Source organism: Dendrobates tinctorius, unplaced genomic scaffold (genome assembly GCF_039654945.1).
Source record: "Dendrobates tinctorius isolate UK_male_01 unplaced genomic scaffold, ASM3965494v1 ptg000007l, whole genome shotgun sequence".
In the NCBI taxonomy this organism is placed as follows: Eukaryota; Metazoa; Chordata; class Amphibia; order Anura; family Dendrobatidae; genus Dendrobates; species Dendrobates tinctorius.
In genome coordinates this window covers 28,623,409-28,645,317 of record NW_027361675.1, presented here as the reverse complement: position 1 = coordinate 28,645,317, position 21,909 = coordinate 28,623,409, and the positions used below count along the sequence as shown (strand labels likewise).

General features: G+C 41.4%; 1 protein-coding gene across 2 annotated transcripts in view; it reads left to right on the top strand.

The window, feature by feature from the left end:
- Nucleotides 1-1,397: 1,397 nt before the first annotated feature.
- The window catches only part of LOC141087265 (bone morphogenetic protein 8A-like), a 173,565-nt gene continuing 153,053 nt past the window's right edge, over nt 1,398-21,909 (top strand). For both annotated transcript variants that reach the window (XM_073572964.1, XM_073572963.1), the window contains exon 1: nt 1,398-2,114. In XM_073572964.1, coding sequence (XP_073429065.1) covers nt 1,730-2,114 — 385 coding nt within the window. In that variant the 5' untranslated portion in view covers nt 1,398-1,729. The remainder of the gene's footprint in view (nt 2,115-21,909) is intronic.

The following is a 21,909-nucleotide window of genomic DNA, read 5'->3' as shown; positions in this document are numbered from 1 at the left end:
CAGCTGCCATCAGATTACTTAGGAAGTGGGTGGTGAAAAACCCTGGAGTGGTTGCAAAAGAGTTGAAGAAAGAGATTGTATGTTGGCAACAGGCACTGATGGTTCAGCTTGCACAGTAAGGTGCTTACTAAACATTGAAGGTCTCCAATACATATATCTCTACTGATGCAAATTGCCAAGAAAAGTCCTCTCCAATAAACTGAAAACCATGTACATTAAACTCAGAAGTTTTGTGATTCTGTTCTTTCGACCGATGAAACAAAACTGGAACTTTTCGGGCTACTGGACCAACAAACGTATGTTGAAAAGGACACCCTGCCTAAAGTGAAGCATGTTGAAGATCCGGTGTTGCTCTGGGCAGCATTGCTTCCTCTGGCACTGGAAGCCTGCTGTGTTTTAAAGGCAACATGGATTTGATCAAGTATTAGGAAATCCTATAAAAAAAAAGTCATGCCTTCTGGAAGAAAGCTAAAGCTTGGGCATCATTAGACCTTCTAACAGGGTGATGATCCAAGCATAACTCACAGTCCACCAAGTCTTCAGAAGAAGCTTTGGAAGATTCTAGAGTTGCCTGATTTAAAGCTCATAGAAAATCTATGGTGGGATTTGAAGGAGTTTAGCATGCAGACACAAGAATATTAGTGAAATTGAGGCCAGCACCCATTAGAAAAAGGCTAAGATTTTTCTGGAACGTTGCCAGAAGCTGGTGTCTGACTATTCATCACATTTGCAGCAAGTCATATTACCAGATGGGTATTCTACTAGGTAATAAAGACGCTTTTCAAGAAGGGGTGGAATAATTCTGAAACTGCAGTAGTGGCAATTTTTGTTGAATTTGCAGAAACCACTTGTTATTTTAGTTTTGTTGAACTATTTCAATTATTTCTGATTATTGAAAACAGCAGAAAGTTTCACCTTTTGCAAATAAACCTAATTTGCAATGAGGGCTGAATAATTTTGATTGCAAGTGTAGCATGCTTCTTCAGCGATTCTTACCATAGAGAAAGGAAGCTTGATACTTTGTAATAAATATTAAACTGAAAAATAAACACCTAATTGACAGACAATTATGAAAAATATATGGAAAATATTTCAGTAGAATTGATTTTACTTTTGCTGTATGTGTATTACAAAATTTCATTTATTTCTTATTCTTCTTAGAGAAAGTGTACAAAGTTATCAAAAGGAGGGATGATTTCCAGCAATGACTATTTCGCACAAGATGCGTGCACCTAGGAAAAAATTCTGTCTCATCATAAATGAAAAAACATGTTGACCAAATGCTTAGCCAATCATTCCCTGGGTAGATTACAAGTTAACACCTATAATTTAATTTGCCAAGTTACAGAGCAAATAGTGAGAGCTGGAGACCTCTAGAGCACATTGCAGGAGAAGGTTTCTGCTAGACTGCTTGGAAAAGGCAGGAGGCTTAAGAACTAGTAATCACTCAAGGAAATGAAAGCCAGCTCTGCCAGGAATTCCCTCTCTTCTTAGGTATACATTCTCTATTTGGGGAAGCAAGATTTACCTGTTACGGGAGGAAAGTTCAGATCCAGCACTCGTGGATTTCCTGTACCTAGAAATATAGTGGGAATAATATATAAGAAATATCCAGACAGCATAACTGAAGAGAAGGCTTCAGATCGTAGACTTGAACAGTTCCCTCTGGATTCCGGGATGGTGATATAGTGTTTATTTTATATAATTGGCAGTTCTTTTATCTGCTAAGATGCCCGGTGTTCTACATTATATATGGACCATGCTATGTATTACTGGATTTTTGTGCCATTTTGGTAATGGAAGTTTTGTCAAAAATCACCTGAGATCAAGTTTCATCCAGAGGAAGTTAAGTGGTAGGGAGAAGCGTGAGATGCAGAGAGAGATATTATCCATCTTGGGGTTACCTGGAAGACCCAGACCTGCAAATGGTGGCCAGTTCCCATCATCAGCACCGTTGTTTATGTTGGATCTTTATCATGCTATGTGCAGTGAAGAAGAAGATGATGGAGGGCAAGGGGTATCAAGGCCACTGTTCACTACTCTAAGCACCCAAAGCCCTCCACTGGGAGCAGTCATCAGCGAGGCTGATACAGTCATGAGTTTTGTCAATATGGGTAAGAACTTTTTTTGTATCCTTTTTACTATATATAATATCTCAAAAATGTTTTGGGCTTCACTGCTTCAAGTGTTGAGTGGACAGGTAATTTATCAATGAATTGTAAAGATATCAATGCTTCTATTCTCACTAGATCATCTCTTTGTATGTTGAATGTGTCTTACAGTCAATGACCACATAAATGTCAGAACTACCCAAAAATAAGCTATAAACATAAAATACAAATTATACATTTTAAACGAGTTGATGTTAGTGTTAAGGGTTGTACACATTTAAAGAGGTCTGTTTCTGGGACACATTCTCTTAAATTGCTTACACCTCATGATGAATGAACATGTGTCATGGGTGGGAGTAATTCAAGTTCCGCAATGTACTTTTCTGACCGTGATGGAAATTTATCTGCAGAGATCAGAGAAGTTTCACATTTTCGCCGTTACCCCAATGAATGTTACAATCAAAGCTGCCATGTACAATCTTCGGGTGCTTTGTAATGTATTGGGGTATTCTAGACGCTCAATACATTACATTAGAAGACAATGGGAAGGCTCTAAAGATGCCTGGAGACGCCAGGACATCTTTTTGAGCAATTTGTCAGTGTTTTTGCATAAAAAACACAATCTTTTTTTGTTTATTTAAAAGGTTCAAAAATAGTTAATAAATCAAGAGGAAAAAAATGTAAAAAAAAAACACTGACAAGAGCTAGGAAAAGAGATGCCTCAGGTTTAGAAAACTCCAGAGAAAATGATTCCTGAAGTGTATTCTGCTTTAAAAGCATTTTTTGACAGCTGGAAAAAAGATGAAGTGTGATCATACCCAGAGGCTACATTTACACTTATTTTTTTCAGGAGTTCAATAAACATAATTTTTAAGTAAGTTTTCGAGATGGACTTTTTAGGACTTTGGAGAGTTTCAAGTCCAAAAACTCCTGAAAAACACATGAGTGAACACTGCATCTTTTTCTGAAATTTTTTTTGTTCAAAAATCACAAAAAAATCTAAAAAACAATGAACATAATAATTTTTATATAAAAACATCTTCTTCTGAGCTTCGTTTTAAACCTCAGGATTTCAAGAGACGTCAAGTGCTTAAAAGATGCTACATGTGTATTCTTCAGGTGTTTTCCACTAGGAAAAATCTCATTACAAGTCAATATGAGACTAAAACTACGCTCGTAAGATGCCTGGGTGTTTTTTTTGTGATTCTCTTTTTAGGTTTTCATTCATAAAATATGCTAGCACTTTTCTTAATTGCTGAATAATTTTGAAGAAATATCAAGAAAACCCTTAAAAATGCCCCAAAAAAGATTTAAAGCAAATCTGTCAGCTGATTGTTTTCTATGTAATCTGAAGCAGCAAAAGGTAAGGACAGATACCCTGACTCCAGTGATGTATCAGTTTACTGGGTGCAGCAGTTGTGATAGAATCACAGTTTTCTCTGCTGTAGATCACGCAGAGCTCAAGTGTTGGACCTTGTGTAACTTTATCAAAAAGACAGGCCTACCACTGGCACTTCCTCCAAGTACAATATAACCCTACAAAACAACTGGAAGCTTACACCAAGTAGTCACAAAAAATTATTTACAACTTTATTGAGAAAAGACATTTAAAAAAATTATATTAAAAAGTAGATAACAGAGATACAAGTACAAATATATACTGCTAGTCATAGATTAAACAAAATAGTAAATAAATAACTCCCACTGTATACAGTAATTTATATAAGGTCAAAATGTCATAATGTTAAGTACATATGGCTTTGAAAAACCTATACTCCATATTTCATGTATGTGAAACATGTTTAGTGACAATTGTATGCAGATAAAGGTTATTCATTATGACAAACTGAGTTTAATGCCTGCCCTTTAGCAGAAGACAAAGTGCTTATTGCATTTATGTTTAATCTATAGTAGATAGAAAATCATCCATTTTGAGACACTCTCTAATAGTGCAAAATTATTATTATTATTATGCATTTATATAGCGCCATTTATTCCATGGCGCTTTACATGTGAAAAGGGGAAATATAGACAAGTATAATAAACATGTGTAAGACAAGGGACACACAAGTACATAAGGAGAGGGGACCCTGCCCGCGAGGGCTCACAGTCTACAGGGATGAGTGAGGATACAGTAGGAGCGGGTAGAGCAGGTCGTGCGGTGGTTCAGTAGAGTGAGGATCATTGCAGGCTGTAGGCTTGTCGGAACAGGTGGGTCTTCAGGTTATTCTTGAAGGTTTCCATTGATGGTGAGAGTCTGATGTGTTGTGGCAGAGAGTTCCAGAGTATGGGGGAAGCACGGGAGAAGTCTTGTATGCGGTTGTGGGAAGAAGAGATAAGGGGGGAGTAGAGAAGGAGATCTTGAGATGAGCGAAGGTTGCGTGTGGGTAGGTACCGAGAGACCATGTCACAGATGTATGGAGGAGACAGGTTGTGGATGGCTTTGTATGTCATGAATTGTATGTTTTGAATTTGTATGTTTTGAATTGGAGCCTCTGGGCAATAGGAAGCCAGTGAAGGGCCTGGTATAGGGGGGAGGCTGGGGAATAGCCTGGTGACAGGTGGATTAGTCAGGCAGCAGAGTGTAGGATGGACTGGAGCGGTGCCAGAGTGCTAGAGGGGAGGCCAGAGAGTAGGAGGTTGCAGTAGTCGAGGTGGGAGATGATAAGAGCATGCACTAGTATTTTTGTGGTTTTGTGGTTGAGGAATGAGCGGATCCAGGAAATATTTTTGAGTTTGAGGTGGCAGGAGGAGGCGGGGGCTTTGATATGTGGTTTGAAAGAGAGTGTTGAGTTGCTAGCAAAGTGCAGAGTACATAACAGCAAAAGTTAGTAGAGAACGCATTAATGTGAACAAGTCACTACTAGAAGGAAGGTGAACATCAAACAAAATGACCACAATTGTGTGATGACCTGTCATGCAGTAATGACGCCCCAACGCACGTTTCGCGTTAGCTTCTTCCTGGGGGAAGAAGCATGTTTAACCTTCTGTTAACGTAAGAATAACCCACACTAGTCACTGATATTACTTCAGACTGACAAAAATAATTTTCAAATTTAAATTTACTGAATATCATCTAATGAAAATCAGACATTGCTTCTGAACTGTGGTTCAAAAGGAAAATAAGAAATACAAACTAATGAAAATGGCTTTGGACAAAAATGATTGCACCGTTAATTTAATATTTTGTTGTACAAGCTTTTCAGGCATTCACTGCAAAAAAACAATTTTTGTAACTCTCAGTGAGACTTCTGTACCTGTCCATAGGTATTTTGGCAAACTCTTCATGAGCAAACTGCTCCAGGAGTGACGGGCGCCTTCTCCAGACTGCACGCTTCAGCTCCTTTTGCAGATGTTTAATAGGATTCAGATCAGGGCTCATAAAAAGCCACTTCAGAATAAACCAATGCTTTGCTATTAGCCATTATTTGATGTTTTTAGCTTAATTTTGGATCATTATGTTCTTGGAGGACCCATTACCTAAGACTCAGACCAAGCTTTTTACCACTGGGCAGCACATTTTGCTCCAGAATACCTTGATAGTCTTGAAATGTCATTATACCCTGCACAGATTCAACACACCCTGTGCCAGATGCACCAAAGCAGTCCCAGAAGATAATAGAGCCTCCTCCATGCTTAATTTCTGCATCTGTGAACATAGAGCTGATGTGACTTGGCAAAAAACTCCAATTTTGTCTCATCAATGCAAAGCACATTCTCCCAGAAGCTTATTTTGGGAAATTCAAGTCTCACTTTTTTATGACTTGCATCAACAGTGGTTTCTTCCCTGGTCGTCTTCTTTGAAGTCCACTTTGGCCAAGACAGTGACAAATGGTGCGATCAGACACTGATGCAACTTGACCTTTGGAAGTTGTTCTGGGCTCTCTTGTTACCATTCATATTATCCATCTCTTCAATTAGTTATCAATTTTCCCCTTCTGACAAGATCAGGGAGATTAACTAAAGAAAGACCCATAAACCTTAAACTTCTGAATAACATGTACAACTGTAGAACCAGAAACATCAAACTGTGTGGAGATGTTCCAATAGCCTTTACCTTTCACATGTTTGTCTATAATTTTCTTTCTAATCTCCAGAAGCAACCCTCTCCTTGGCTTTCTTTGAGCCATGCCCAGTGTGGTACACAACATAATACCAAACAACACAATGACTACTTTTCACCCTCCAAATAGTCAGACTGACTGTTTACAAATTAGTAGACACCTGCTAATTGCAGGTCACACGTTAATTTAACATGCCCATATGGTTAAATTATTTTCAATATTTTCTAGGGGTGCAATCATTTTTTCCCAGGGCATTTTCATTAATCATTCATTCATTCATTCATTCATTCATTCATTCATTCATTCATTTATTTTTTATTAAACCACAGTTCAAAAACAATGTCTAATTTTAATTACCATAGTTAATATTAGTTGATATTCTGTAAATTTAAATTGAATCTTACTTTTGTCAGCTTCAGGTTATCTCCCTGAAGTCCATGTTACTGTTCGGGTTTGTTGGCTCCAACAAAACTTGCTGAAAGGCTGCAGCGCAGCCAATCAATAAGCTTTTCCTGTGTGGGCACCTCTGGCACCAGGCCCGGTGTTAGCGACAGGCAGACAAGGCAGCTGCCTAGGGCCCCGCTCCTCCAGGGGCCCCCAGCCAGTGGCGTGCCACTAATAGCGGCACGTGACGCAGCCACTAATAGCGGCATGGCACGCATCCACTATGGGGCCCATAAGTCAAGGGGGCCCGCATGTCGCCAGCGCCGACTCCCCCTTGCCATCGCTGACTCTCCCCGGAAAGGGCCGGTGCATTCAGCTATACTGGCGTCTATGATGCCGGTACAATTCAAAGCAATGATGGAGGAGAGAGCGTCGTGTAATGCTCTCTCTCCCATCATTCCCCTCTGCCTCTGACATTGCAGGTGCATGATGACGTCATTTCATCACGCACCCGCTGTGTGCCGGGCAGACTGCAGCCCCTGAGACCGAAGCCGAGTCTAGAGCAGCGCCGGGAACGAGGAGAGGTGAGGATTGTGTGTTTTATTAAAATATATCAGTGAGTGAGTACTGGACTGTGGGTCCAATCTCGGGGGGGGGTTGGGGGCTACATTATATTTTATAGGGAGGTGGGCTGTATTATATTCTATGGGGAGCTACATTATATTTTATGGGGGGCTGTATTATATTCTATGAGGGAGGATTGCATCATACTCTTTTATGGGACTACATTATATTCTTTGGGGAGGTGGGCTGTATTATATTCTATGGGGGCTACATTACATTCTATGGGGGCTGTATTAAATTTATTATTCTCTATGAGGGGTGATTGCATCATACTCTATGAGGGGCTACATTATATATATGAGGGGGCTAAATTGTTTTCTATGGGGGGCTGCATTACACTATATGAGGAGGGCTACATTGTATTCTATGAAGGGGCTACATTATATTTTATGGGGGCTGCTTTATACTCTATGAGGGAGCTACCATATATTCTATGGAGGGGCTGCATTATACTATATGAGGGGGGATGCATTTTATTCAATGGGGGTTCCATTATATTGTATGGTGGGGCTGCATTACACTCAGGGGGGCTACATTATATTCTGTGGGGTGGCTGCATTATACTGTATCAAGGACGATGGGGAATACATTATACTATGTGAAGAACTATGGGGTGCATTATACTATGGGAAGTGAATTGTACTACATGGATGACTATGGCAGTGCATTATACTATATGGAGCACTATCGGAAGTGTATTATACTATATGGATGACTGAGTAGTGTATTTTAATATATGGAGGACTATGAGAAGTGTATTATACTATATGGAGGACTGAGGAGTGCATTATACTATATGGAGGACTACGGAGTATATTATACTATATGGAGGGCTGAAGAGTGTATTATCCTATATGGAGGACTGAGGAGTGTATTATAGTACATATAGGACTATACTATATAGCGGTGCCGTGAAAGGTCAGAGAGGCCCAGCGCCTGCACACTGTAGTACTTGGCTCTGCCCTCAACAGGGCAGATCAGTAAGCCTGTGCAGGAGTCACAACACAAAGCAAGGAAGATGAGGACATCACAAGAAGATGGGAGGCGCCGGACCCGGACCTGCAACACCCATCGGACCAGACCGACCCCAGGTGAGTATAATTAAACTTGTTTTTCTTATCTTTCAGGTTAGATTGATGGCTTATCTACAGCATTCTAGAATGCTGTAAATAATCCCCAAAAGGCAGTGGTCGCAGCTCATAGCTCAAAAACGAGGTGACAGATTCCCTTTAATATATGGAGGACTATGAGGAGTGTATTGTACTATATGGAGGACTGAGGAGTGTATTATACTATATGGAGGTCTGAGGAGTGTATTATACTACATGGAGAACTGAGGAGTGTATTATACTATATGGAGGACTGAGTGTATTTTAATATATGGAGGACTATGAGGAGTGTATTATACTATATGGAGGACTGAGGAGTGTATTATACTATATGAAGGATTGAGGCATGCATTATACTATATGGAGGACTGAGGAGTGTATTATACTATATGAAGGACTATGGGGAGTATATAATACTATATGGAGCATTATATATGGAGGACTGAGCAGTGTATTTGAATATATGGAGGACAATGAGGAGTGTATTATACTATATGAAGGACTGAGGAGTGTATTTGAATATATGGAGGACTATGAGGAGTGCATTATACTATATAGAGGACTATGGCAAGTGTATAATACTATATGGAGGACTGACGAGTGTATTTTAATATATCGAGGACTATAGGAAGTGTATTATACTATATGGAGGACTATGGGGCACATTATATTATATGGAGGACTATGGGGTGTGCATATTACAATATGGAGGACTGTGGTACACATTATAATATATGGAGGACTATGGGGTGTATTATACTAAACAAGCAAAATGCTGCATATTCACTGAGTGATTGGATTGTTTATGCCGGAACAAAAATCATTGTTCTCAGCAGTACATCGCCGGTGTAAACTGTAGATATGCTGCTGATAACATGATACTGTATGGGGACAGATTGATCTAATAGTGATTGTTCTGCTCCCATCATTCTTTCTCAGTTGGTGTAAAGAGGCCGGGAAACAAGCGAACAACTTCAACATTGTCGATCACACTCGTTTAGAGGCCTGAACACAGCGCATGTAAATATACAACAGTGATGCCCCTGTGTGACGTGCAATATGTGAGCATTTGAGGCCCCATTTAAAACTTTTGCAAAGGGCCATACTTTGTCTAAAACTGGCCCTGTCTGGCATCATTAGATCTATGTCAATTATTGGCTGGGGCACTGCATACAAATTAAAATAAATAATAATAAAAAAATATGTGGAGTCCTCCTTATTTTTCATAACAAGTCAACAACTGCTGGCTGATCAGTGTATTCTGGTTGCCGGGCTGAGTGGTCACATTACTGATGTCACTGCTCAGCAAAGCAACCAGATATTGCAGAGTTGATGGGGGTTCATTTTTAGACATCATCATTATGGATTAATAGTTATCAAAAGTACAGTAGAGGGGCCACCACACTGTTTTTTTCAATTATTTAAATAAATTATTTAAAAAAAAGGTGTGTGGTACCCACAATTTTTGATAACCAATCAAGCTATAGCAGACAGCAGGGAACTGGTATTCTCAGGCTGAGAAGGCTCATGGATATTTGGCCTTCTCCACCCTAAAAATAGCAGCCCCTAGCCGTCACAGGTGCATCTGTTAGGTGCGACAATTCTTGCGCTTTCCCTAGCGTTACTAACCCCATAGTAAAAATTAGTAAAGACACATAGAAAAAGTCCTTTAATTGAACAAAAACTCCCCGACAAATCCCCTTTATTTCATTTTTAAAATAAAAATAAATCAAAGTAATCCTCACCTGTCCGCCTTTAATCCATAATGATGATGGCCCACGACGAACACCAACTCTGCTACATCTGGATGTATTGCTGAGCAATGACATGAGTAATGTGACCGTTCATCCCAGCAGCCAGAACACACTGAGCTTAGCGTGAAAATGCAGCTGCAGTGACAAGCGGTGACATCATTAAGGTTACTGCCAGTCACACGTAGCCACAGTCTCACGCTAAGCTCAGTGTGTTCTGACTGCCATGCTCAACGGTCACATTATTGATGTGACCGTTCAACAATGCAATCAGATGTAGCAGAATTGTTGCTCGTCGATAGACATCATCATTATAAATTATTGCCGAACAGGTGAGTATTACATTTATGTATTAATTTTATGATAATAAATGGGAAAAAGGGGATTTGTCGGGGAGTGTTTTGTTCCATTAAAAGATTTTTTTCTGTGTGTCTTTTTTACTTTTGACTACGGGGTTAGTAATGGGGGTGTCTGATAGATGCCTCTCCATTACTAACCCTTGGGCTTGATGTTAGCAGAGATAAAACAGCTGACATCAACCCAAAACCCATTACCCCACCTGCCAACACACTAGAAAAAATGGTAAGAGCCTAGGCTAAGCGCCAGAATTGGTGCATCAAATGGATGTGCCATTTCTGGGGCAGCTGAGGGCTAATGTTATTAGTCATGGCCTCTTCCCAGCCTATTAATATCAGCCTGCAACTGTCTGCTTAGCCTTTGTTTGTTATTAAAAATAGGGTGGACCCCACACCATTTTTTAAATTATGTTAATAAATAAAATAAATGTTGTGGTGTCCTCCTATTTTAGATAACCAGCCAAGCTAAAGCAAACATCGGGGGTCTAGTATTCTCAGCCTGGGAAGGCCCATGGATATTTGGCCCTCCCCAGCCTTAATTATAGCAGCCCGTCTGCATATTAAAATTAATTGGGACCTCATGCCAATTTTTTCAGTTATTTATTTATTAGCTAAATACAAGTACAGTAAGCTACACACAAACTGAACTAATTATATATCACCCTGACATCTTTATTGCTATGCACAGGAGCCAGCTAGTGAATTCTCTCATCAGCGTCACCTGCTCTCGTTGCTATCGGTGAGACCAGGCGAACACTGATGAAAGTAGAACTCATCAGCTGACGTCTGACTGGCGGTAGCTTTTTCACTACCAGTCACAGTTGCTGGCTCACACGCTGTCCTCTGTTTGACAGCATGGGAACTACAACGTTGTGACCAGCGGTAAAGTCAGTAAAGTTACCGCTGATCAAAGCCGATATCACACAGATGACAGCGTAGGTGTCACGTGCCCTGTCCTGTGTGACACGGCCAGCGGGCCGGTAACTGATAAAACAGGACACGGCACGTGTAATTGTCCAGTGTGACGCGGCCCGCAGGCCGGTAACTAATACAACCAGACACAGGGGATAGGGAAAACCTGGGTAACAATAACAATGGTGGCCCTGCGATAGGGAACGGGGAAGTGGAGACCTCCTGCACTCCCCTGAGTAGGTGTCTCTACACTCCTAACGTTCCCTATGCCGGTTCCGCACCGGGCGCTGATCAGGAACCTAAAAACCCTGAGTTGCCCTGCACCTAAACCCTCACTAGGTAAATGGACGGTGCGCGGAAACTAATCCCACCACTGCACTAAACACACATAAGGAAAAGTGACAAAACAGGGGAACACCACTTAGCTTTGCTCTGTTGCTTACGCTGCCAGCAACAGAGCCCACCACCTGTGTGCATCTTTTCCTCCGACCGGATCCAACACCATAGTGCAGCCTTGGAGCAAACAGAGTCCACCACCTGCATGCAGCTGTCCAGAAACAGAGTCCAGCAAATGAGTCCAGCTTTTCTGCCAAAGAGTCCAACATTTTGAGTCCAGCTTTCCAGCAACCGAGTCCAGCATCCTGTGTGCAACTCTACACCTTCAGCTGCCACTCCACCAAGCAATGCCAGCCCTCCTTGCAGACACCATAGCTGACACTCCACCAAACCATGCCAGCCCTCCTTGCAGACACCATACCTGCTACTTCAGGACTCTCACTGAGCTGCCTGTGACTCTCCTTCAGCTCCATTCTTCACCCAGGCTTGCTTGCAAATGAGGAACTATCACCAACAGTGATTGACACACCTGACACTCTTTTATAGAGCAATCACACCTGTTACATAATCACGTGCACAAACTAAGGTAACCAGAGTGCAATGACCCTAATGGCAACAGGGGGGAAAACAACAACTGAAACCACCACAGTGCAATGACCCTAATGACCACCGGGGGCAAAACCACCTTTGGCACACAGCCAAAGGAAAAAAAAGGTTACTTTGTGCATTTAAACTGTCAGATCCAGCCTGGATCATGACAGTAGGAACCTCCGGATGTTTTGAGCCCATCATTCATTTGAATGGGCTCCAGGTTCAGGATGATGTTCGTGTACTGTTCTGGTACCCAAACTGAATTTTTTCATAAAGTTCTGCTGAATCCTATGGACCTGAACGCCCATCCCTACAGAAGAATACTTACAATTTTGACCATGTGTGTTGCAAGGAGGTTGTAGGACACCTAATGGATGGAAGATAAACCTGGAGTAATGCTCTAGTGCATATAGGTCTAGAAGGGGTTAATCGGCCATGACAGGTTGATTGTGAGCATCTGAAGAGTTGGGAGAGACGGCTGCTCAACATGTCTCCACCTCTGAGGGTGCTTCACTTTGTAAAATGAGCTGTGTATGGAGGTGTACAGATCTCCTGGATTGAGTTCCTTTGCTAAAGGACTAAGAAGATGGACTCTAAGCCAAATGAGCTAACCAGCACTATTATATGGACTTACTTTATTTTTCACTTTGTGCCAGTGGTTTATGAGGATTGAAATAAACCACCTGGACTTGAAATAGAAACGGTTCTTGTGATATCTCCGGTGGCTCCCAAGTGAGTAGCATTGTTAGGCTAGAGTCAGACACAACGTATAAAAATATGGACCATATTTTACGGTCGTAATACACAGAAATGTTCCCTGAACAGTGATCCGCATGTCATCAGTTGTCAAGGTGTGGCTGTGTTTTTTGTGCATGTAAGGCTGGTTTCACATTTGCGCTTTTGTGCGCAGCGCATCATGCGCACCCGTGCGCATGCGCACTGCGCACCTATGTTTAACATGACGTGCACATGGTCTTGCGCACACTTGCGTTTTCGTGCGCATGCGTTTTTTTGTCTTTTGTGCCAGGCGCGCCAGACGCAACATGTTGCATTTTTTGGTGCGCCCAGTCTCGGCAAAAAAACGCATGCGCATGCTTGCGCACGGAATGCGCAAAAACAACACATTGAAGTCTATGGAAACGCATGCGTGCGCATGGTCTTGCGCACGGTTGCATTTTTTTGTGCATGCGTTTTTGAGTTAAACAAGTCTAGAATGTTCTCTAGACAATGGAAAAAATGACACACCTAAAAACGCAACGCATGTGCTTAAAAAAACGCAAACGCATGCAAAAACGCATGTAAAACGCAAGCAACGCTGTGTTTTTTTGACGCATCAGCGTGCGCATGACGTTAAAAAAACGCACGTTTGTTTTGCGTTTTTCTTTGCGTTTTTTATGCGCCCGATGCGCTGCGCAAAAAAACACTAATGTGAAACTAGCCTAAGTATCTGTATGACATCCATATTGCATCCGTATGCTGAGATTTTTGTTTGCAAAATGGACATATAATGGAGCCCAATGACAGGTTAAAACACAAACGAAAGAATAGATATAGACACATAGAATACATATATATTATATATATACACTGTATATATATATATATATATACACTGTGTATATATATATATATACACACATGTCATTGAGATGAACTAATTCATTCTGGCAGTGGTTTACAGCGGGCTGGTCACATTAGCACCGGTCCCGCTGAGGAAGTGGCGCCAAATTCAAAAGCAGGACATGACTGACGGATGTGAGGCGTCTGAGTCCAGGGGGGAAAGACCTGCACCCCGGTCAAACTTCAGGTATGTCTGACCAATTTTAAAAGTGATTATTTCGGCGGTGGAAGGGACGCTAAATAAAAGAGCCACCTTGACAGAATGCAGCATTAGTGCTACACAAGGTGGCTCTTTTACTTAAAACCACCTGGGGGGTGACAGGTTCCCTTTAACATATCATGGCTACAGGTAAAAAGTTATATTCTCCCTGCAGCCTCTTGTTTCCAGTCATCTGAGAGATACACTGCTGACCACACAGCGAGCACACTGTTATCACTTCCTGTGCACCTTAAAGGGACTCTGCCAGCACAGGATGATTGTTCAGACCAAGTACAGGCACTTGGTGCTTCATGGCGGGGCCAATCATTTATATACACCCAGGGCTGCCATCAGGGCATTACTGCCCTGACTGGCATATGGGGCCCAATGAGCAGAGGGGCCCGCATCGGGCTCCAGCAGCAGAAACTGAACCAGAGTTCGAGTCCCAGGTTCAGTTAAACTCTATTGCCGTGTGGGCCAATCGGAGGCTGGCAGCTGATGTCAGCGCGCACGTCTCCGACGTATAACTTCATTGTCATTTGCCGGTGAGTCCGCGCTTGTAATGCCTGGAGGGAACATCACCACAGGAATGCAGCCAAGTAAGGAGAAAGTTTTTGTATTTATTTTTAATCAAAGCTGCAAGCTGCAATATGTTTTGATGGCAGGATGTAGACACATGTACCATGTGTCTCCATCCTGTCCAGGGCAGAATGGAGACATGGGGCAGAATGGAGACACAGGGTCAGAATGGAAGACACAGGGGCAGAATGGAAGACATGGGGGTAGGATGGAAGACACAGGGGCAGAATGGGGGTCACAGGGGTAGAATGGGAGACACAGGGCAGGATGGAAGGCAAGGGGGCAGGATGTAAACACATGGTGCAGAATGGAGACATGGGGCAGAATGGAGACATGGGGCAGAAGTTGGTAAAAAATAAGTAATGTGTTCTGGAAGCGGAGCGCTAGATAACTGTTATTTCCTGCAGAGACGAGCCCTGGCTGGATGAAGTGATGGTGGTCTGTTCTGGATGAAGATGAAAAGCTAAGATGAAGGACTTCACCTAGAGATGTTACTGGTGAGTTCATGTGTAACCTGTACACTGACACTATACAATGTATACTATATACAGAGGTCATGTGTACAATGTCACCAGTGATCACTGTATTACCTTTACACTAACACTATATACAGAGCTCCTATGTATATTGTCACTGTTGATCACTGTTTTACGTGTAAACTGACACTATATAAAGAGCTCCTGTGTATAATGTCACTGATGATCACTGTATTACCTGTACACTATACACTATATACAGAGCTCCTGTGTATAATGTCACTGGTGATCACTGTATTACCTGTGCACTGACACTATATACAGAGCTCCTGTGTATAATGTCACCAGTGATCACTATTACCTGTGCACTGACACTATATACAGAGCTCCTGTGTATAAGGTCACTGGTGACCCCTGTATTACCTGTGCACTGACATTAAATACACAGCTCCTGTGTATAATGTCACCGGTGATCACTGTATTACCTGTGCACTGACACTACAGTATATACAGAGCTCCTGTGTATAATGTCACTGGTGATCACTGTATTACCTGTACACAGGCACTGCATACTAACTGCAGATCTCCTGTGTATAATGGCATTTATGGTTATTGTATGCAATGATCAGTATTGTAGTATTCAGTCAATATTTGGTGGTAATATGTTGTCCGGCCATGGTGTGGCGGTATTTTTTCCTTGTATGTGTTATTATTTGATCACTATGTGGTGGTAATATGTGGTCTGGTCATGGTGTGGTGGTATTTGTCACTTGTATGTGCTATTATTGGTCACCATGTGGTGGTAATATGTGGTCTGGACATGGTGTGGCAGTATTTGTTCCTTGAATGTTGTATTATAGGTCACTATGTGGTGGTAATATGGTGTCTGTTCATGGTGCGGTGGTATTTGTCCCTTGTATGTGATATTATTGGTCATTTCAAAAATTGAAAAATGAATAAAAATATACCTAAATTGTATTGCATATTTTAACAATTGGTTAATAGGTCAGAGTAGAGTAGGGCCCAGCCAAAAGAGTCTACCGTGTCGTGGTGGCAGATTAAAAAAATCTTTTGGCCAAAACAAAAGCTGCTGGCTATATGTGTGATCTGTGATGGGAACTGTTAATGTGTTATTGGTGAGAAGTGGAGTTTTTCCAAGAGACAGCGATGGTACTGTGGACAGTTTGAGGGGCGGAGGTGGGGCTGGGATGGAGAATGGGTGGAGTCTCAATGGGATCCTGAAAAGTTTGTCAGTATGGGGCCCCGAAATTCCCAGTGACAGCCCTGTATGCACCTTCCCACCTACTTGGTTTCCTTCTTTCTCCAACACCCCCCTCTCTTTGATTGAGAGCTCTGGCTTTATAGGGTCAGAGAAAGGCTGAGATAGATGGAAACCAAGCAGGTGGGAAGGTGCACTTAAATGTTTGACCGTCGTGCACTTGGTTGGAACAGTCATTCTGTGCTGACAAAGTCCTTTTACCCCCATAGTGGCCAAGCTAATTTGAATCTTATTGACTAGGTTACATTTTACAATTCTGACCAGTGTCACTTTATGTGGTAATAACTCTGGAACGCTTCTTGACCGGAGCTTATTTCGTTTTTTCGTTTTCATTTTTTGCTCCCTTTTTTCCCAGAGCCATAACTTTTTTATTTTTCCGTCAACATGGCCATGTGAGGGCTTATTTTTTGCAGGACAAGTTGTACTTTTTAACGACACCATTAGTTTTACCTTGTAGTGTACTCGAAAACTGGAAAAAAATTCCAAGTGCTGTGAAATTGCAAAAAAAAGTGCAATCCCACACTTGTTTTTTGCTTGGCTTTTTTGCTAGGTTTACTAAATGCTAAAACTGACCTGCCATTATGATTCTCCAGGTCATTATGAGTTCCTAGACACCAAACATGTCTAGGTTCTCTTTTATTTAAGTGGTGAAAAAAATTCCAAAATTTGCTTAAAAAAAAAAAAAAAAAAAAGCGCCATTTTCCGAGACCCATAGCGTGTCCATTTTTCGTGATCTCGGGTTGGATGAGGGCTTATTTTTTGCATGCCGAGCTGAAGTTTTTAATGATACCACTTTTGTGCACATACGTTCTTTTGATCACTCGTTATTGCATTTTAATGCAATGTCATGGCGACCAAAAAACGTAATTCTGGCGTTTTTATTTTTTTCTCGCTATGCCGTTTAGTGATCAGGCTAATCCGTTTTTTATTGATAGATCGGGCGATTCTGAATGTGGCAATACCAAATATGTGTAGGTTTGATATCTTTTTATTGTTTTATTATGATTGGGGAGAAGGGGGGGTGATTTAAACTTTTATTCATTTATTTTTTAAATTTTTCTGACAATGCATCATTGACCCCCGATCACGTGACAGGGTTTAGCAATGCGCGTATTTCCGGCCACGCGCTGGAAGCTCTAGTTAAATGCGAGCCTATTGTGGGCACGTCAGCTGTTTAAAACAGCTGACATGTTGCGGCTTTGAGGTGGGCTCACCGACGGAGCCCACCTCAAAGCGGGGGATACTGCCAGTTGACGTACTATTCCGTCTGCTGGCCATAAGGAGTTAAACGTTCCTCAGTGATTCTGAGAATGTTTTTTCATGACATTTTGTACTTTATGATAATTGTAAAAGTTGTTCAATATGATGTTTATTTGTAAAAAAAAAAAGTGCAATGCTCGTGATTTTTTTAATCACAATTTTCAAACTTTCATTCTTTATATTTTAAATCCGTTAGACATGCTGTACAAAATAATTAATAAATAGCATTTCTCACATGTCATTATATCTGCATCATTTTTGAAATGTCATTTTATTTGGATGTAAAAAGGTTTAAAACTTTAGAAGTAACTACTCATTTTTTCAACATATTTACAAAATCTGATTCTTTTGGGACCTAGTCAGATTTCAGTGAACTTTGAGGGGCCTATATGGAGGAATATTCCCAAAAGTGAGACCATTTTAAAATCCGCACCCCTCAAAATTTCAAAAGTGTTGTCAGGAAATTATTTAACCCTTTAGATGCTGCACAGTAATGGAACAAAAATCTAATTTTACCTCTAAAATGTTGCTTTAGTCCAATTTTTTTCACATTTTCAAGTGGTAACTCCAAAAAGTGGATCCCAAAGCTTGTCACCCACGTTATTACGAGAGTGGCAATACCCCACATATAGTAAAAATGTTTTGTTTGGACATGCGGCAAGGGTCAGAACGAAAGAAGCAATATTTGAATTTTGGAACAAAAAGTTAGCTGAGAAAGATTGCGGGCACCATGTCACATTTGCAGGACCCCTAAGGTGCCTAAACAACAGAAATCCCCCACAAGTTACCCTGTTTTGGAAATTACACCCCTCAAGGACAGTCTGTGGTGCACAGTGTCATTGGATGGAATGAGTCATGATGCCCCAAATGTATTCCATTGGATTCAGGTCTGGGGAAAGGGCAGGCCAGTCCATAGCATCAATGCCTACATCATACAGGAACCGCAGACACACTTCAGCCACATGAGGTTTAGCATTGTCATGCATCAGAAGGAACCCAGAGCCCAGTGCACCTGCATGTGGTTTCAAAATGGGTCTGAGGATCTCTTCCTGGCACCTAATGCATCCAGCGTACCTAGCACATGGAGGGCTGTGGTGCCCTTCAAAGAAATGCCTCCTCACACCATTACTGACCCACTGCTAAACCAGTCATGCTGGAGGATGTTGCAGGCAGTAGAACATTCTCCGTGGTGTCTCCAGACTCTGTCATGTCTATCACAAGTGCTCAGTGTGAACCTGCTCTCATCTGTGAAGAGCACAGGGCGTCAATGTCAAATCTGCTAAACACTGTGTACTGTGGCAAATGCCAATCATCCTGCACGGTGTTGGGCTGTGAGCACAACCCCCATCTGTGGACGTAGGTCACTCAGACCATCCTCATGGAGTCGGTTTCTAACCATTTGTGCAGACATATGCACATTTGTGGCCTGCTGGAGGTCATTTTGCAGGGCTCTGGAAGTGCTCCTCCTGTTCCTCCTTGCACAAAGGCTGAGGTAGCGGTTCTGCTGCTGGGTTGTTGTCCTCCTACGGCCCCCTCCACATCTCCTGGTGTACTGGCCTATCTCCTGGTAGCGCCTTCAGCCTCAGGACACTACGCTGACAGACACAGCAAATCTTCTTGCCACAGCTCGCATTGATGTGCCATCCTGGATCAGCTACACTACCTGAGCCACTTGTATGGGTTATAGAGTCCGCCTCATGCTACTACGAGTGTGAAAGCACAACCAGCATTCAAAAGTGACCAAAACATCAGCCAGAAAGCATTGGTACTGAGATGTGGTCTGTGGTCCCCGCCTGAAGAACCATTCCTTTATTGAGTGTGTCTTGATAATTGCCAACAATTACCATCTGTTGTCTATTCCATTTGAACAACAGCATGTGAAATTGATTATCAATCAGTGTTGCTTCCTAAATGGACAGTTTGATTTCACAGAAGTTTGATTTACTTGGAATTATATTCTGTGGTTTAAGTGCTCCCTTTATTTTTTGAGCAGTGTATATATATATACAGCTCTGGAAAAAATTAAGATACCACCACATCAAAACCCTGTCATGGGCAGCCCATTCTCCAGACCTGAACCCCATTGAAAACCTCTGGAATGTAATCAAGAGGATGATGGATAGTCACAAGCCATTAAACAAAGAAGAACTGCTTAAATTTCTGCGCCAGAAGCAGTGTAAAAGACTGGTGGAAAGCATGTCAAGATGCATGAAAGCTGTTTTTAAAAATCATGGTTATTCCACAAAATATTGATTTCTGAACTTTTCCTGAGTTAAAACATTAGTATTGTTGTTTCTAAATGATTATGAACTTGTTTTCTTTGCATTATTTGAAGTCTGAAAGCGCTGTTTTTTGTTGCTTTTTTTAATGTTGATCATTTCTCCTTTTCAGAAAAAAAAATAAATTATTGCTTGGAAATTCGGAGACATGTCAGAAGTTTGTAGACTAAAAGAACAATTTACATTTTACTCAAAAATATACCTATAAAGAGAAAAATCAGACAAACTGAACATTTGAAAGTGGTCCCTTAATTTTTGCCGGAGCTGTATATCTATCTATCTATCTATCTATCTATCTATCTATCTATCTATCTATCTATCTATCTAGATATATATAGATATATATATATATATAGGCTGGAGAAAGGATACTGTATACGAAACGTCACCATGCCATTGGCAATTAAGGCCACTTTTTTCATCTTTTTGTGCTGTTTTCCTTTTTTATTCTATTGTTGGAAACCATTGGATTACTGGTGCACGTCATCAGAGGAAATATTTTGGTGCTGTTCCAATTTTTTTCTATATATATAAAGCTATATATATATCTATATATCTATATATAAAGCTATATAAAGCTAAAGCTATATATATATATTCATTCCAAAAAAAGGCAGCACTCCATAGTTAGTCTTTCAAATGGTAGTGAGTTTATTAGACCCACATAGCCAGGCAACGTTTCGGCTCAAATGAGCTTTTCTCAAGCCTTTGGGTCTAATAAACTCACTACCATTTCATTTGAAAGACTAACTATGGAGTGCTGCCTTTTTTGGAATGAATATTGGATATTGTGGCTGATACTGGACTATTTGCCTGGGGCCGTGCACCCGAAGCTAAGTACTGTGCTGTTTCTCTTTATATATATATATATATATATATATATATATATATATATATATATATCTGACTAGGGAAATCACACAGGGATCAAAAGTCAGGAACCAGATCTCGGTGGGCGCACTGCGCATGCGCCCGCCATATAGCTTCAGGAACAGGAGTAGGGCTGGGGGATGGAGGGCCCAGTACTAAGGTGCTGTGGAGGTCCTAGGGGCATAATTTCTAACATGTCAGAGGACAGAGAAATGATTTTTAAATCGGACCGTGAGTGCAGGACCAGAAAAATGACCTGATCGTGTTCTCCAGGGTCACAGCTACCCCCTACACAGTAAACCCCTGAGATTTTTTGACGCTTGGGGGCGCTATATACTTATTTCTCAATGTCGTTAAAAAGCGGCACTGAGTAATAAGGCTTCTTAACTGCAGCAGTTAAAAGGCGTATCGACGGTCATTATGGGGTCATGTAACAGCCAGGTATACAGCTTGTCAATCAAGCTAACAGGTTCCCTCATCAACCATTTGGTGCATCTTTTGGCTGCCCACGTGCCAGCATCAGATGATGTACGGTACTCCTGTCACTAACTTGAATACATTTACGCTATAAGTACAAAAGTGGTTGGGAATGAGATTTAACAAAATCTCATCCACTTCAGAAAAAATCTCCTGTGGAAACTGAAACGTGTTGTGGATTTTTAAACCCACAGCACATCAATTCATTCAGTAAATGTCCTAGCATATTTCCACGTTTGCGATCCATAATGTTAGAAGACCAGTAATTTTGGTATCGGGTACTCTAGATCACCTAACCTGGAGAGAATACATGGACCATTTCATGTCACTAGACAGAAAATTTACATTAACCCTATAACTAACTTAAAGGAACTTTGGCAGCAAAGGATGATGGTTCAAGCTAAGTCCTGCCGCTCGGTGCATCATAGTGGCGCTAAATATTTAAATACACCTTCTCGCCTGCTTATTTTTCCTTAGTCTCAAACCCCCTCTTCTTTGATTGACAGCTCTGGCTTCCTAGGGCCAGAGAAGGGTGGAGATAGAAGGAAACCAAGTAGGCGGGAAGCTGTATATAAATGACTGGCCGCCATGATGCACCGAGCCACTGTACTTGGTATGAAAAGTCATTCTGT